The 15953-nt window shown below is 49.1% G+C and overlaps 2 protein-coding genes across 2 annotated transcripts; both read right to left on the reverse strand.

The window, feature by feature from the left end:
- Positions 1-68: 68 nt before the first annotated feature.
- On the reverse strand, positions 69-4032 carry LOC146760512 (uncharacterized). Its single transcript, XM_085550879.1, has 2 exons — positions 1408-4032; positions 69-1035 (listed from the first exon to the last, which is right to left on the reverse strand). The coding sequence occupies exon 1, from the start codon at positions 2587-2589 to the stop codon at positions 1588-1590; it is 1002 nt and encodes a 333-aa protein (XP_085407005.1). The 5' UTR covers positions 2590-4032; the 3' UTR covers positions 69-1035; positions 1408-1587.
- On the reverse strand, positions 2772-12742 carry LOC146760513 (uncharacterized). The gene is made up of 4 exons (XM_085550601.1): positions 12711-12742; positions 11993-12051; positions 11029-11538; positions 2772-9460 (listed from the first exon to the last, which is right to left on the reverse strand). The coding sequence occupies exons 1-4, from the start codon at positions 12740-12742 to the stop codon at positions 9267-9269; spliced, it is 795 nt and encodes a 264-aa protein (XP_085406727.1). The 3' UTR covers positions 2772-9266.
- Positions 12743-15953: the final 3211 nt, after the last annotated feature.

Below are 15953 nucleotides of genomic sequence, written 5' to 3' on the forward strand. Positions count from 1 at the left end.
TGTAATGCATGGGGTCCCTATGTGTCCCAGTGTCTCCCCATGGTTCACTGCAGCGACTCGGCACGGACTCAGATGTGAACGATCCAAATCGTTTATTACAAGTTCTCACATCCCTTATATACCTTCGCACGTTGTTATTTTCTAACTTTCCCATCCGCCCTTACAACTTTCCCAAACACCTTACATGTCAACAAAGCATTCTACAAAACACTTTGCAACTGTCCATGCAGGCATGTATCCAATCAGAGCTGTGAGACTCTTCTTCTCCTTGCAGAGGTGTCCTTGGTTCCCATGCTGTTTATCTTGCTCCACAGCTGCTGCTCTGAACAGCTTTTCTTGTATTCCCACAATTCCCCCTTTTTTGTTTATTGACAAGCTACTACCATACTATAAAATAATAACGCTATTTATATTAATAACATAATTATTATAACTCAATCAAGGCCTCGATTGACAATACTCTAAAAGTGAAAAAAGAGACAAGTCAAATACAACATAACAACATTACTGTTAAACCCACTAAAAAGAACAAACATGTTTGTACTGCAACCTAAGTTTCTGCAACCTGAAAATAAATCCATGAGGGTCCCATTGTGTTAATCCGTAACTGATCAGGAAAAGGCTTCAATTTTTATATACTCTGATATATTGATTTTTAATGACCACTAAAATTTGTGCAGTAAATGCTTTTAAGATGTTCATAACCATGCTCTACCAACTGAGTTATCTGGGCTAATAATTGATTAATGATCGCACAATTTAATGGAATAGCATGTCAAATAGAACCAATTTTAGAGGACAAATGTACTAGAGTATCACTAGGGGCATTAATACTTATTGACCCTTGAGAAACAGCAAGCCATGTTGGTGTTGGATGTGACAGGTAGTGCCAGCAGGGCGTCCCCTGCTTCAAGGTGCACATTTCCTCTCTCACCCATCACAGATTCTCTCCTGCATTCAGGGTCTGAAGGATTTCTTCCAGTTGTACACCACATCCGCATGGCCAGTGCGTGATATAGAGCCCAAGTGGAACACCTGCTTGGAAAACAGAATAAACCATCAAATTTAGTTCTATTAGCGTGCACTTTTGTCTAAAATGATGCATGGTTATATTTTCAGATCCCAATTAATTGGATGTAAAAGAGGTATCCGTTCTATGATACAGGGTCATCTCTTTGCCTGGGATTCCTTTCCAGGTTTTGTCTTTGCAAATTAAGAAAAGCTAACTAATAGGCTAATAACATCATAACCAAACAGTACTAAAACATTAAAAGAGCTATTCCTGTAGATTCTAGCATTGATTAGATCAAATCCTGTTTAATACACATCTGATCTATTACTAAAATAGAAGAAGCACACAACATCCTAGCTAATGCCTTAAACTCTAAATCTTGAGACTGCATTCACCTGTATGTGCTGTGGAAAATACGTAAGAAGAATGAGTATCTATTGTTACATGTGCATATTTTAGACGGCCAAATTCAGGAACGTGAGTGACATCTGTCTGACACAGTTGAAGAGGTGCTGTGCCACATGGATGTGTCCGAGTCTGAGGCAGAGCTATCAGTCAAATTATGTAGCTGATATTCAGTCATAAACACGGTGTATTGCATAGGAGAGAGGATCATTCTTAACAGTTTTCCAATCGTGAGGGGTCATAGCGTAACTGTCACTGTTTGCAACCAAAAGATTGTATGTAAAGGCTGACTGAACTCCGAATGTTCTCACTGACTCCCTTAGCTCCTTCACTGCCTCATAAGGCAGGGATTCCCAACGGGGGACCTGATTAGGAAAGGTCTGCAACGTGTCAGCATCACCCCTTAATATTGTTTCTTCTCTGCATTGCTCTAAGACATCACAGTACGCTGTAGGGAAATTTGTCATTCCTGCATCCTTCAAAGTATCATCAGGAGGAAATGCGTCCGATTCTCTTTCTGGATCTTCTGGACCGGGGTCACAACGATCCCCTGGTTTCGATCCGTCCGTGTCTTTAACCACGTTACACGCCGGCTGCACAGACGCAGCAGCGCATGACGTGGGGGGGGAGGAGGGCAGAAGCGGCGCGACGAGCGTCGTAGGCGGAGCGAAGGGCGAGGGCGCCGTAGAGGGCGGCAACGCGGCGAACGTCGGGGGAGGAGCGAACGGCGGGAGCGCGAAGGGGGGCGGCCGCGGCCCCTCGTCTCCCCGAATCGGGGAGGGGTCGGAGCCGCCAGTGAGATCCGGGCACGGGCCGCTTCCCGCAGCGAGAGGCAGCGGCGGGGTTGGGACGGAGGGCGGCAGGGAATGGTCGGAATAAATTCTTTCCCGTCGTGATTGCTTAATCCCTTCCATTATCCGGCTCCAAACGGGCAACAGCTTAGCAGCCTTTCTGTCTTTAGCGAGAGAAGCCTCGTAGAGTTTTGAGCCGATTTTGTCCCAAAGTTCTCCATCGAGAGAGAACTCAGTTTTTGGAAATTCAGGGACATTTTTGCTTATCCATTTAAGAAGAGTAGCTAATGCTGAAGTAGACACAGTCTCATCCTGATACAGTAACACTGAACGCAATACTTCGAGATGTACTCGTTGCTCCCTCGTTAGCGAGCTCCCCATAGTTCCTACTGCTCCCCATAGTTCCTACTGCTCACCTTCTGTCCTGCAGAACGGGGCGGGTGCGCGCAAACAGTCTCTCCGAAGTTCAGTCGGGCGACGCTGCCGGACCGGGCTCGCTCAGCCGCGGGTTGATTTGCCCCACGTTGGGCGCCATTTGCAGCGACTCGGCACGGACTCAGATGTGAACGATCCAAATCGTTTATTACAAGTTCTCACATCCCTTATATACCTTCACAAGTTGTTATTTTCTAACTTTCCCATCCGCCCTTACAACTTTCCCAAACACCTTACATGTCAACAAAGCATTCTACAAAACACTTTTCAACTGTCCATGCAGGCATGTATCCAATCAGAGCTGTGAGACTCTTCTTCTCCTTGCAGAGGTGTCCTTGGTTCCCATGCTGTTTATCTTGCTCCACAGCTGCTGCTCTGAACAGCTTTTCTTGTATTCCCACAGTTCACTATGTGTTCCTATGTTTCCCAAAGTCCCCCCTATGGTTTGCTATGTGCCTCTATGGGGTCTTTATGGGGTCTCTTATGGGTATCTCTGGGCCCAAATGTCTTCCTATTGGTCTCTATGTGTTTCAAAGTGGTTCTATGTGTCCCTATGGGTCTTAATGACTCCTAATGTGTCCCTATGTGTCTATATGGGGTCTCTATAGATCCCAATGGGTCTCTACGTGTTCCTATGTGTCTATATAAAGTATCTATGTGGTTTCTATGGGTCCCAGTGTCTCTCTATGTGTCACTATGTTCCCCTATGCGGTCTCCATGGGTTTCTATGAGGTCTCTATGTCTCTCTATGGGTTCCTATTGGTCCCAATGGGTCCCTATGAGTCTCTATGATGTCTCCCTTTGTCCCCATATGGGTCCCAGTGTCTTTCTATGGGTCTCTATGGTACTCACTGTGTCCCTATGATGTTTCAATGGGTATCTATGGAATTTCTATGGGTCCCAGTGTTCCCCTATGGGGTCTCTATTGGTCTCTATGTGGTCCATATGTCTGTCTCTGGGTCTCTATGGGTCCCAGTGTCCCCCTCTGTGTCCCAATGTCTCCCTATGGGTGTCTATGTGCATCTATGGGGTCTCTATGGAGTGTCTATGGGGTGCTATGTGTCTTTATGGGTCCCTATGGGTTGCTATGGGTGTCTATGGTGCTCTATGGGGTAGTATTGGGTGCTGTGGACTGGCTATGGGGCACTGTAGGGTGCCTATGGGGCTCTATGGAGCAGAATGGGCTGTCTATGGGGCTCTATGAGGTCTGTACGGGGTTCAGTGGGGCACTGTGTGTCGATGTGGGGCACTATGGGGCTCTATGTGATGTCTGTGGGGCACTATGGGGTGGCTATTGGGTGCCTATTGGGCTCTATGGTGTTCTGTGGGTGGCTATGGGTTCTCTATGGGGCTCTATGGGGTGCCTATGGAGCTCTATGGGGTTCTATCGGGCGTTCTGAGGTTTCTGTGGGGTGTCTATGGAACGCTATGGTGTGTCTATGTGGCAAAATGAGTTTCTATGGGTGGCTATGGGAGCTCTATGGGGCACAATGGGTTGCCTACGGGGCTCTATGGGATGTCTATGGGGTTCTATGGCGCGGCTATATGTCCTTATGTGGTGTCTATGTGGCACTATGTTGTGCTATGGGGTGCTGTGAGGCACTATGGGGTGCTATGGGGCTCTATGGAGCAGTACAGGGTGTCTGTGGAACCCTATGGGGTGCAATGGGGTGCTGTGGGGCACAAGGGAGTGTCTGAGGCTCCATGGGCTGCTATGGGGATGTGGAGTAGCTATGGGATGATTTGGGGTCTCTTTGTGCCCCTATGGGTCACTATGGGTCACTATGTGGTGTCTATGGGGCTCTATGGGGTGGCAATGGGGTGCTGTAGGGTGGATATGTGGTGCTTTGAGGTATCCTTGTGTTCCTATGCGGCGCTATGGGTGACTATGAGGTGCTATGGGGCTCTATGCGGAAGAATGGGGTCTCTATGGGGCACTATGGGGAGTCTATGGTGTGCTATGTGGTGCCTATTGGGCTCTATGGTGTTCTGTGGGTGGCTATGGGTTCTCTATGGGTATCTATGAGTTGTCTGTCGGGCTCTATGGGGTCTGCATGGGGTCTGTATGGGGTTCAGTGGGTCTCTATAGGGCTCTATGGGGTGTCTACAGGCACTATGGGGCGATATGGGGTGTCCATGTGGTTCAATTGGGCTCTATGGTGTGGCTGTAGGGCCTTATGTGGTGTCTATGGGGCTCTATGAAGCAGTATGCTGTGTCTATGGGTCCCTATGGGGTGCAATGGGGTGCTGTGGGGCACAATGGAGTGTCTATGAGGCTCCATGGGCTGCTATGGGGCACTATGGAGTAGCTATGGGGTGCTATGGGGTCTCTTTGGGCCCATATGGGTCACTGTGGGGTGTCTATGGGGCTCTATGGGGTATCTTTGTGTTCCTACGGGGCGCTATGGGTGACTATGGGGTTGCTATGGGTTTCTTTGAGGCACTATGGGTCTCAATGGGGTCTCTATGGGTCTCAATTTATCCTTACGGCTCCCAATGACTGTCTATGGGTCTCTGTGTGTCCCTATGGGTCCCAGTGTCTCTCTATGTGTCCCTATGTGTCCCGATGTCCCCCCTATGGGTTGCTATGTGCCTATATGGGGTCTCTATGCGGTCTCTTATGGGTATCTCTGAAACCAAATGTCTTCCAATGGGGATCTATGGGTTTCAGTGTGGTCCCTATGTGCCTCTATGGGGTCTCTTATGGGTCTCAGCGGCGTTCCTATGTATCTCTATGGGTCTCACTGTCCCCCACGGTAATCCATGGGTCCCTATGTGTCCCAATGTCCCCCTATGGGTCCCAGTGTCTCCCTATGGGTCACTATGTGTTCCTATGTGTCCCAATGTCCCCCCTATGGGTTGCTATGTGCCCTTATGGGGTCTCTGTGGGGTCTCTTATGGTTATGTCTGGGCCCAAATGTCTTCCTTTGGGTATCTATAAGTTTCAAAGTCGTCCTATGTGTCCCTATGGGTCTTAATGGCTCCTAATGTGTCCCTATGAGTCTATATGTGGTCTCACTGTCCCAGTGGGTCTCTATGTGTTCCTATGTGTCTATATGGAGTCTCTATCTGGTTTCTATGGGTCTTGGTGTCCCTCTATGTGTCACTTTGTGCCTCTATGGGGTCTCCATGGATTTCTATGGGGTCTCTATGTCTCTCTTTGGGTCCCTATTGGTCCCAATGGGTCCCTATGAGTCTCTATGATGTCTCCCTTTGTCCCCATATGGGTCCCAGTGTCTTTCTATGTGTCTCTATGGTACTCAGTGTGTCTCTATGAGGTTTCAATGGGTCTCTATGGAATTACTATGGGTCCCAGTGTTCCCCTATGTGGTCTCTATTGGGTCCATATGTCTGTCTCTGGGTCTCTATGGGTCCCAGTGTCCCCCTATGTGCCCCAATGTCTCCTAATGTGTGTCTATGTGCGTCTTTGGGGTCTCTATGGGGTGTCTATGAGGTGCTATGGGTCTTTATGGGTCCCTATGGGTTTCTATGGGATGCTATGGGTGTCTATGGTGCTCTATGGTGTAGTATGGGTTGTTGTGGACTGGCTATGGGGCACTGTAGGGTGCCTATGGGGCTCTATGGGATGTCTATGGGCACTATGGGGTGTCTATGGGGCTCTATGACGTTCTATGGGGTCTCTATGGGGCGGCTGTAGGTCCTTATGTGGTGTCTATATGGCACTATGGTGTGCAATGTGGTGCTGTGAGGCACTATGGTGTGCTGTGAGGATCTATGGAGCAGTACAGGGTGTCTGTGGAAACCTATGGGGTGCAATGGGGTGCTGTGGGGCACAAGGGAGTGTCTATGAGGCTCCTTGGGCTGCTATGGGGCACAGTGGAATAGCTATGGGATGATTTGGGGTCTCTTTGTGCCCCTATGGGGAGCTATTGGTCACTATGTGGTGTCTATGGGGATCTATGGGGTGGCAATGGGGTGCTCTAGGGTGGATATGTGGTGCTTTGAGGTATCCTTGTGTTCCTATGCGGCGCTATGGGTGACTATGGGGTGCTATGGGGCTCTATGCGGAAGAATGGGGTCTCTATGGGGAGTCTATGGTGTGCTATGTGGTGCATATTAAGCTTTATGGTGTTATGTGGGTGGCTATGGGTTCTCTATGGGTATCTATGAGTTGTCTGTCGGGCTCTATGGGGTCTGCATGGGGTCTGTATGGGGTTCAGTGGGTCTCTATAGGGCTCTATGGGGTGTCTACAGGCACTATGGGGCGATATGGGGTGTCCATGTGGTTCAATTGGGCTCTATGGTGTGGCTGTAGGGCCTTATGTGGTGTCTATGGGGCACTGTGGGCTGCTATGGGGTGCTGTGGGGAACTATGGGGTGTCTGTGGGGCTCTATGGAGCAGTATGCTATGTCTATGGGTCCCTATGGGGTGCAATGGGGTGCTGTGGGGCACAATGGAGTGTCTATGAGGCTCCATGGGCTGCTATGGGGCACTATGGAGTAGCTATGGGGTGCTATGGGGTCTCTTTGGGCCCCTATGGGTCACTATGGGGTGTCTATGGGGCTCTATGGGGTATCTTTGTGTTCCTATGGGGCGCTATGGGTGACTATGGGGTCGCTATGGGTTTCTTTGAGGCACTATGGGTCTCAATGGGGTCTCTATGGGTATCAGTTTATCCTTATGGCTCCCAATGACTGTCTATGGGTCTCTATGTGTCCGTATGGGTCCCAGTGTCTCTCTATGTGTCCCTATGGGTCCCAGTGTCTCTCTATGGGTCCCAATGTCTTCCTCTGGATCTCTATGTGTCCCTATGGGTCCCAGTGTCTCTCTATGTCCCCCTGTCTAGGTGGTAACTATACAGATGGTAACAAAGATGGTAACAAATGTACAGAGGTTCTAAGCGAGAGAGAAACTCACCAGTGGTGATGCCTTCGCTGAGGAAGCTGGGGCGGTCTTCACTGCAGAGCGATGTCCAAGAGATGCTGCCTCACAGAATCACAGAATTCTCAAGGTTGGAAAAGGGCTGCCAGCTTTTGTAGGAGAATAGCATGGGAGACAGTTGTGAAGGCTTTGCTGAAGTCCAAGTAGAGCACATCAACAGCCTTTCTTTCTTTCCTTCATCCATCAGATGGGTCACAGGATCGTAGAAGGAGATCAGATTGGTCAAGCAGGAGCTGCCCTTCACGAACCCATGCTGGCTAGGTCTGATCTCCTGCTCATCCCACACCTGCCGCATCCGTCATCTCCCTCAAGACAATTCGTTCCATTCCCTTCCCTGGCACCGAGGTCAGGCTAACAGGCCTGGAGTTGCCCGGATCCTCCTGACAACCTTGCTTGGAAATGGGAGTCACGTTGGCAAGCCTCCAGTCTTCTGGGACCTCACCCGGTAACAGGGAGCTCGGAAAGATAATGGAAAGCGGCTCGAGTGAGGGTCAGCCCTTAAATGAGGTCTCAGAGGAGGTGGAGTCGAGCTCCAGCCCTCCCGGGAGCACAGCTCCATTACTCTCACCTGTGCTCCCGCAGCTGACCCCACACTTGCCTCAGCTGATTAATCAGAGGTTCAGGCTGTGATTACCAATCTCCCATACAGCCCCTATGGGTCCCAATGTTTCCCTATGGGTCTCTAGCTGTCCCTATAGGTCTCTATGGTGTTATTATGCCTCCCAGTTGGTCCCTATGTGTCTCTATGTCTCTCTATGGGGTCCCAAAGTGTTTCAATGTCCCCGTATGTATCTCTATGTCCCCCTATGGGTCCCAGTGTCTCCCTATGGGTCACTATGTGTCCCTGTGTGTCCCAGTGTCCCCCCTATGGGTTGCTATGTGCCTCTATGGGGTCTCTATGGGGTCTCTTATGGGTATCTCTGGGCCCAAATGTCTTCCTATGGGTATCTATGGGTTTCAGTGTGGTCCCTATGTGCCTCTATGGGGTCTCTTATGGGTCTCAGTGGGGTCCCTATGTGTCTCTATGGGTCTCACTGTCCCCCACTGTAATCCATGGGGTCCCTATGTGTCCCAATGTCCCCCTATGTGTCCCAATGTCCCCCCTATGGGTTGCTATGTGCCTCTATGGGGTCTCTATGGGGTCTCTTATGGATATCTCTGGGCCCAAATGTCTTCCTATGGGTATCTAATGGTTTCAATGTGGTCCCTATGTGCCTGTATGGGGTCTCTTATGGGTCTCAGCGGGGTCCCTATGTGTCTCTATGTGTCTCACTGTCCCCCACTGTAATCCATGGGGTCCCTATGTGTCCCATTGTCTCCCTATGTTGTGGAGAGTGTTTATGCAGAATGGCTTCGTGAGAAAGGACATGATGAAACTCCATTAGTTAAATTGTAAGAGAATGTACGTGACTGGAGGCAGCAGCTGAGGAGAAATCAGGATGTGAAAGACAGGATATGTAGCTAAAGACAGAATATGTAGCTAGAGGCAAGGACAGCCCAAGGGAAAACAAGATGTGTAGCAATATATGGACATAGCTGTGAAGAAAAAGTAACTATAAGGCTAACCACAACGGTCAGATGAAGGAATATGTAACCCACCAATCCTGAGCTTTAATTTTGCAATATGCATGAGCTTATTAATAACTGTATAAATAAGATGCTGTTACACCTAATAAACGAGACCTGTTGACCATGATATTATGAGACTTGTCTCCCGCGGTTACTTCCAACAAATGGTGACCCTCGACGTGATACTTGCCAAGGGAAATAAAATGGCTGCCACGAGCGTAGAACTGCGCTGGGTTCGGGTCCTGCAGCTTGACGGACGACGAAAAGAGCTGAACTCAGTGCTCCGCGTTTCGAGTGACCACGACAGGTGGGCTCGACCGATACGTGCTGGTGAAGCCTGGAGGTCTGCAACGACGTCGACGAAAACATGGATAGGCAAGCAGCATATAATTTATTTACCGCTTTTCTTAGGCAGAGGCAATTTAAAGCTATAGACTTGCAAAAGGAACTCCCCAAGTTATTAGCGTATGGGTATGCTAAAGGGTTATTTCAGAATCCTCATTTAGTGCAGGATCTTGCTGAATGGTGTAAATTTGGAGATGTAATTTTGTATGGGAATGATGGATGGGGAGAAAATGGCTAAAAAATGCGGGAAGTGGTGGCGTGTGGTTTATAATGATTTGCTGCAATCACCCACATGGAAGTGCTGGATCAGCCTGGGGGAGTGTGCCAGGATGGGGAGGGCTCCCATAGGGCCCAATGCAGCCCCCCGCCCTCACCTGTCACTAAAAATGTTATTATTATTAATAGTAATGGTAGCAATAATGAGGCGAGAAGAGCTGCAGCTGTGCCCGGGGAGGAATAAGAATTATAATGAATGGTCAGATTGCCCGGTGCCCCCTGCAGTGTCCACCATGAAGTTGCCGCCGGCCGCCGAGCCTGCGTTGCCGGTGGCTGCGGAGCCGAGTGCCCCGTCTCCGTCTCCCTGCACGTCTGTATCAGACGAGCCGCCTGCATCGACCATGGCGCTACAGCCGGCCCCCTCGACCCCCCTTTGCAATGAGCCGCTCCCTGGGGCACAGAGTGACCTGGCGGAGGCCGTCGCGCGGGAGCGGGGGGGGGCTTGGGCTGCGCTGGCGCGGGCTTGTTTAGAGGCGGGAGACGGTGAGGGGTTGGAAGCGGTGCCACAGATGGTGCTGCCGGGGCGGTATTCGCCTGATCCTGCAGGCGGGACACAGGCTGCTATCAGTGCTTTAGATTGGAGGTTGTTGTCACAATTGCGGTCTACGGTCAGTCAGTTTGGAGTAAAAAGTGAGCCAGCGAGACAGATACTGGATTATATATATCTGGAGTACTCAGGTTTTGTTGCCATCTGATTGTCGGGCTATAGCTAGGTTGATTTTTTTGCAGCACCAACAACTGCTATTTAATGCTTATTGGGAAGAGATGTGCCAACAGAGAGTTGTGATAGTTAGGCAGCCCGGAGCTCCCTTGTATAATGTCACCGTTGAAGAACTTTTAGGGGTGGGTCCTTTCATCCGGACGGAGGCCCAGGCTTTATTAGGACCAGCTAAATGTAGGGAGTCAATGTATCTGGCCAGGCAGGCTATGGATAAGATCAAGGCACCAGGTGGGCTGCCGTCTTAATATGGGAATCCAGCAGGGGCGGAATGAGGATTTTGGAGCGTTTCTAGATAAGGTAGCCGGAGCCATAGAGAAGGCTGGAGTACCAGAGTACATGAGGGAAATAATGCTAAAACATTGTGCACTTCAGAATTGTAATGCTACAGCTCGTGGCATTCTAAGTACTTTGAGGAGTAACTGGACAATAGAGGAGGCGTTAGACAGATTATCGAGTGTGCCCACAGGGGCTCAGGCTTTCATAGTTGAGGCTATTAAAGAGATAGGGGCAGGATTAAAGGCACAGGCTGAGGCTTCTCAGAATCAAGTGTTAGCAGCTCTTGCACCCTTACAAGCGTCTGCGGTAACCAGTGCAGGCCCAAGCACCTCTGTTAAATGTTTCCGGTGCGGCGCTAAGGGACATTTGCGACGGCATTGCCAAGCTGTCGGTGTGTGGTGCCAGAACTGCCGCTCGGACAACCACAACACCGTCACCTGCCGTCGCCGGTCGGGAAACCTCCAGCCCAGCGCGAGAAAGAACAGCGGCCGCGCTCCGACACAACCAGCCGTTCCCAGCCAGCGGCCGCCTGCCGCCCCCCCACGTCGCTCGCCGCGTTGTCGGTCTCTACGCCCCCCCCCGCCCTTCAGTCCGCCTACGTCGCTCGTCGCGCCCCCGCCCTCTGCTTCGCCCACGTCGTTCTCTGCGCCTCGCCGTGCCGCCCCCCCGTCGTCGTGCGCGGCTGCGTCTGTGCAGCCCGTGTGTAACGTGGTTAAAGACCCGGATGGACCGAAACCAGGGGATCGTTGTGACCCCGGTCCTGTAGATCCAGAAAGAGAATCGGACGCATTTCCTCCTGATGATACTTTGAAGGGAGCAGGAACGACAAATTTCCCTACAGCGTACTGTGATGTCTTAGAGCAATGCAGAGAAGAAACAATATTAAGGGGTGATGCTGACACGTTGCAGACCTTTCCTAATCAGGTCCCCCGTTGGGAATCCCTGCCTTATGAGGCAGTGAAGGAGCTAAGGGAGTCAGTGAGAACATACAGAATTCAGTCAGCCTTTACATACAATCTTTTGGTTGCTGTATGGGAGATCACAGTGTGAACCACTGATTAATCAGCTGAGGCAAGTGTGGGGTCAGCTGTGGGAGCACAGGTGAAAGTTATGTAGCTGTGCTCCCTGGAGGGGTGCAGTTCGACTCCACCTCCTCTGAGACCTCATTTAAGGGCTGACCCTCACTGAGGCAGCATCTCTTGGAGATTGCTTGCCAGGGAGGATCGCCTCAGCTCTGGTGAGTTCCCTTTTCCTTATACCTTCTGTATTTCCATCATTTTCCTTGTAATTGCCATTCTTGTTAGTACTGGTATAGTTACTGCCAATACATTTGGCGAGCCAGGCAGGAGCCACTGACTTGGCATCTAGAAATATAAGGAAAAAAAAAATGTCCTTTGTGTGGAAAATCTTTAATTGGTACAAGGGGGAGAAGACCACCCCCTTAGGGACATGCCTCCCTGGACAAATTCCAGGTTTTGAGGCGTCCCCATATTACCAATTAGCAACAATTATTGAACAATGGGGCCCTTTAAGAGTACCAAATAACATGGACGCCTATTGTCTAACTGATTACTTTCTAGGACTACAAAAAGATATCTTAATTACAAAAGAAAAGCGAATGGCTGCATCTATGGCAGCCTGGCCATTACTAAATGCCTTAAATCGGGCAGAGATAAAATCAAACAACATTGCACATGAAAATGAATTGTTAAAGGCCCGTATTGAAAAATTGGAGGGTGTGATCAATCTATTGACGGGAAAAAAACCATCATTTTCTTCCTCCAACCCTCAAATTAGATACATTTCATTTAATGACGATCAGGATCCTGAAGAAATGAATCAAAATAAGATCACTAAATCTGATCTAGAGGAACCATCTGAGACGGACTCACTAGAAGTCCGTCCAGTAATAACTCAAAAAACAAAGAAAATTCAAGATCGACCAGCAGGGGTGCCTCTTGATCAATGGTCCCCTGCCGAATCTTATTTACATGTAACAGCCCGTCCATATACGCCTACTGAACTCATGGACCTAGTGCAACGATTTAGGCAAAGGCCAAGGGAAAGTGTTCCGGCTTGGTTATTACGGTTATGGGATTCAGGGGCAGATAGTGTATTGGTTAGTGGCCCCGAAGTATCTAAGTTGGCCACAATAACAATACATCCTGCCCTTCGGCAGAGACTGTATGCTGGGACTCAGTTCCCTGAAGAAAACCATTCAATTGTAGAATGGATAATGGCTGCTTGCCGCATGGTGTGGACAAATAAAACTGACATGCCAGTAAACATAGGGATGTGGTCTTCTATGGAAGACCTTCAAAATTATATACGCGAATTAGGTATGAGAGAGGCTATCTACGAAGACACATACAAAAGCCCTGATATGGTTAAATTTTCTGCGGGAATGAGGGACCTAATTTTACAGCAAGCACCCTCTCATATGTATGGAACCTTGGTTTCCATACTTAATCCAGTAGTATCCGCAGAGGCAGTAGTCCAACAAGCCGCCCAATTGGTGGCAGACCTCGGAGAAACTGAGCGTTTACGAACTAAGCGCAATATCAGGGTGATTGAGGATGCCGAGGCTTTTCCAATAGTGCGAGCCAGAAGATCGGCCCCGCGAACCTCTCGGGCAGGACCTGTTAGGGTATCCCGGAAACAAATGTTTAATGATCTGCTCCGGGCAGGTGTTCAGTTTTCAAAAATTGATGGGCAGCCCAATCAGGTTCTCCTTCAGTTGTGGAAGCAACTGAAGGATGAACAAAAATTTCAGAATAAACCCAAAAGGCCAGGGATAAGATTTATAGAGCGGCGACCAACAACAACATGGAATTTAGAAGATTTTATAGTTCCAAATAGGAAAAAGAAGCCACCTCAGGTGCCTCGGGTTACGACACCAGAGGTATCGGAGGTAAAAGACTTGAATCTGGCTCAGTTCATGGCGTGACGAGGGATGTCAGTCCCCCTAGGGCCTCTAGACGGGACCGGAGGCTCTATGTGGAACTGACGATATACTGGTCCCGAAAGAATATACAGAAGGTTATGGCCCTAGTTGATACCGGGGCAGAGACATCTATAATATATGGAGACCCAACTAAATTTAAAGGTAATAGAGTGATGATTGGAGGTTTTGGGGGACAAACCATTCCGGTCACCCAAACCTGGGTAAAATTGGGGGTCGGGCGTCTTCCACCACGGGAGTACAAGGTATTCATTGCCCCAATTCCAGAGTATATATTAGGAATTGATATCCTGTGGGGTCTGGCTCTCCATACAACAGTGGGAGAGTTCCGGTTGCGGCAGAGATGCATTAGTATCCGGGCAATCCAGACAATATTGAGAGGCCATGCAAAACATGAGCCTATTTGTTTGCCGAAGCCACGCCGGATTACTAATGTGAAACAGTACAGACTCCCGGGTGGGCAGGATGAAATAACAAAGACGGTGCAGGAATTAGAAAGAGTGGGTATTATAAGGCCTGCACATAGCCCATATAACTCCCCAATATGGCCAGTGTGAAAACCGGATGGAACATGGAGGATGACAGTAGACTATAGGGAATTAAATAAGGTCACGCCACCTGTTCATGTGGCTGTACCCAATATTGCCTCCCTAATGGACACACTAAGCAGGGAAATCAAAACATATCACTGTGTCTTAGATTTGGCGAATGCATTCTTCAGTATTCCAATCAGTGAAGAATCGCAAGATCAGTTTGCATTTACATGGGAAGGGAGGCAATGGACTTTCCAGGTCCTACCCCAAGGGTACGTACATTCGCCCACTTTTTGTCATAATTTAGTGGCACGTGATCTGGCTAAGTGGGAAAAGCCAAATAATGTCAATTTATATCATTATATTGATGACCTCCTGTTAACATCCGATTCGTTAGAGGCGGTGAGACAAGCAGCAGATTTGTTGATAGCTTATCTGCAGAAAAGAGGGTGGGCTATAAACCCACAGAAGGTGCAAGGTCCGGGGCTATCTGTAAAATTCCTGGGAGTAATTTGGTCCAGGAAAACCAAAGTACTACCCAGTGCAGTAGTAGATAAAGTCCAAGCGTTTCCAGTCCCTACAACATCAAAACAATTGCAAGAATTTTTGGGTATATTGGGGTATTGGCGCTCCTTTGTACCTCATTTAGCTCAGCTATTAAGGCCGTTATATAAGCTTACAAAGAAGGGTCAATCATGGAATTGGGGAAAGATAGAACAGGATGCTTTCCAACAGGCAAAACTGGCAGTTAAACAAGCTCAGGTGTTGGGTATATTTGATCCGACCCTCCCAGCTGAACTAGATGTTCATGTTACTCAAGATGGTTTTGGCTGGGGCCTGTGGCAACGCCAGAGTTCTGTTCGAACCCCCATTGGATTCTGGTCTCAGGTTTGGCACGGAGCAGAAGAAAGATACAGCATGATTGAGAAACAGTTATTGGCTGCCTATTTGGCATTACAAGCAGTAGAGCCGATAACGCAAACAGCAGAGGTCATAGTTAAGACTTCATTACCAATCCAGGGGTGGGTGAGAGATTTGACTCACCTTCCTAAGACGGGGGTGGCCCAAGCACAAACGGTGGCACGATGGGTCGCCTATCTAAGCCAGAGAAGCAGTCTGTCTTCATCTCCACTTAAAGAAGAACTACAGAAGATCCTAGGCCCAGTGATGTATCACAGTGATACATCAAAAGAACCGATGGTTGCTCCACCAGAGAAGAGTCCCGTTCAGGAAGGAAGATATCCTATTCCTGAAGATGCCTGGTATACGGATGGGTCCAGCAGAGGCAACCCGAGCAAGTGGCGAGCAATAGCATACCATCCCTCTACTGAGACCATCTGGTTTGATGAGGGGGATGGTCAAAGCAGCCAATGGGCAGAATTGCGAGCCGTGTGGATGGTTATAACTAAAGAACCTGGTGACGGCGTCCTGAACATCTGTACAGATAGTTGGGCTGTGTACCGGGGGCTCACTTTGTGGATTACGCAATGGGCTACCCAGGAATGGACTATCCACGCCTGACCGATTTGGGGTAAAGACATGTGGGTAGACATTTGGAATACGGTCAAACACAGGACAGTATGTGTCTACCATGTCTCTGGTCATCAACCCTTGCAGTCACCAGGAAATGATGAAGCTGACACACTGGCCCGAATCCGATGGATTGAGAATTCACAATCTGAAAATATTGCCCATTGGTTACATCAGAAGCTATGGCATGCTGGA

Source organism: Coturnix japonica, chromosome 6 (genome assembly GCF_054131305.1).
Source record: "Coturnix japonica strain WE chromosome 6, WE-NBRP24, whole genome shotgun sequence".
Classification (NCBI taxonomy): Eukaryota; Metazoa; Chordata; class Aves; order Galliformes; family Phasianidae; genus Coturnix; species Coturnix japonica.

Excerpts from the sequence above, each read along its gene's own strand:
- LOC146760512 (XM_085550879.1), bottom strand. The coding sequence starts at position 2,589 with ATGGGGAGCTCGCTAACGAGGGAGCAACGAGTACATCTCGAAGTATTG.
- LOC146760513 (XM_085550601.1), bottom strand. The coding sequence starts at position 12,742 with ATGGACGGGCTGTTACATGTAAATAAGATTCG. Across the intron at positions 11,539-11,992 it reads AAATGATGGAAATACAGAAG|TATCATCAGGAGGAAATGCG; the intron begins GTATAAGGAAAA and ends CTCCCTTCAAAG. Across the intron at positions 9,461-11,028 it reads ACTGGTTACCGCAGACGCTT|ACCTCCAGGCTTCACCAGCA; the intron begins GTAAGGGTGCAA and ends ACGTCGTTGCAG.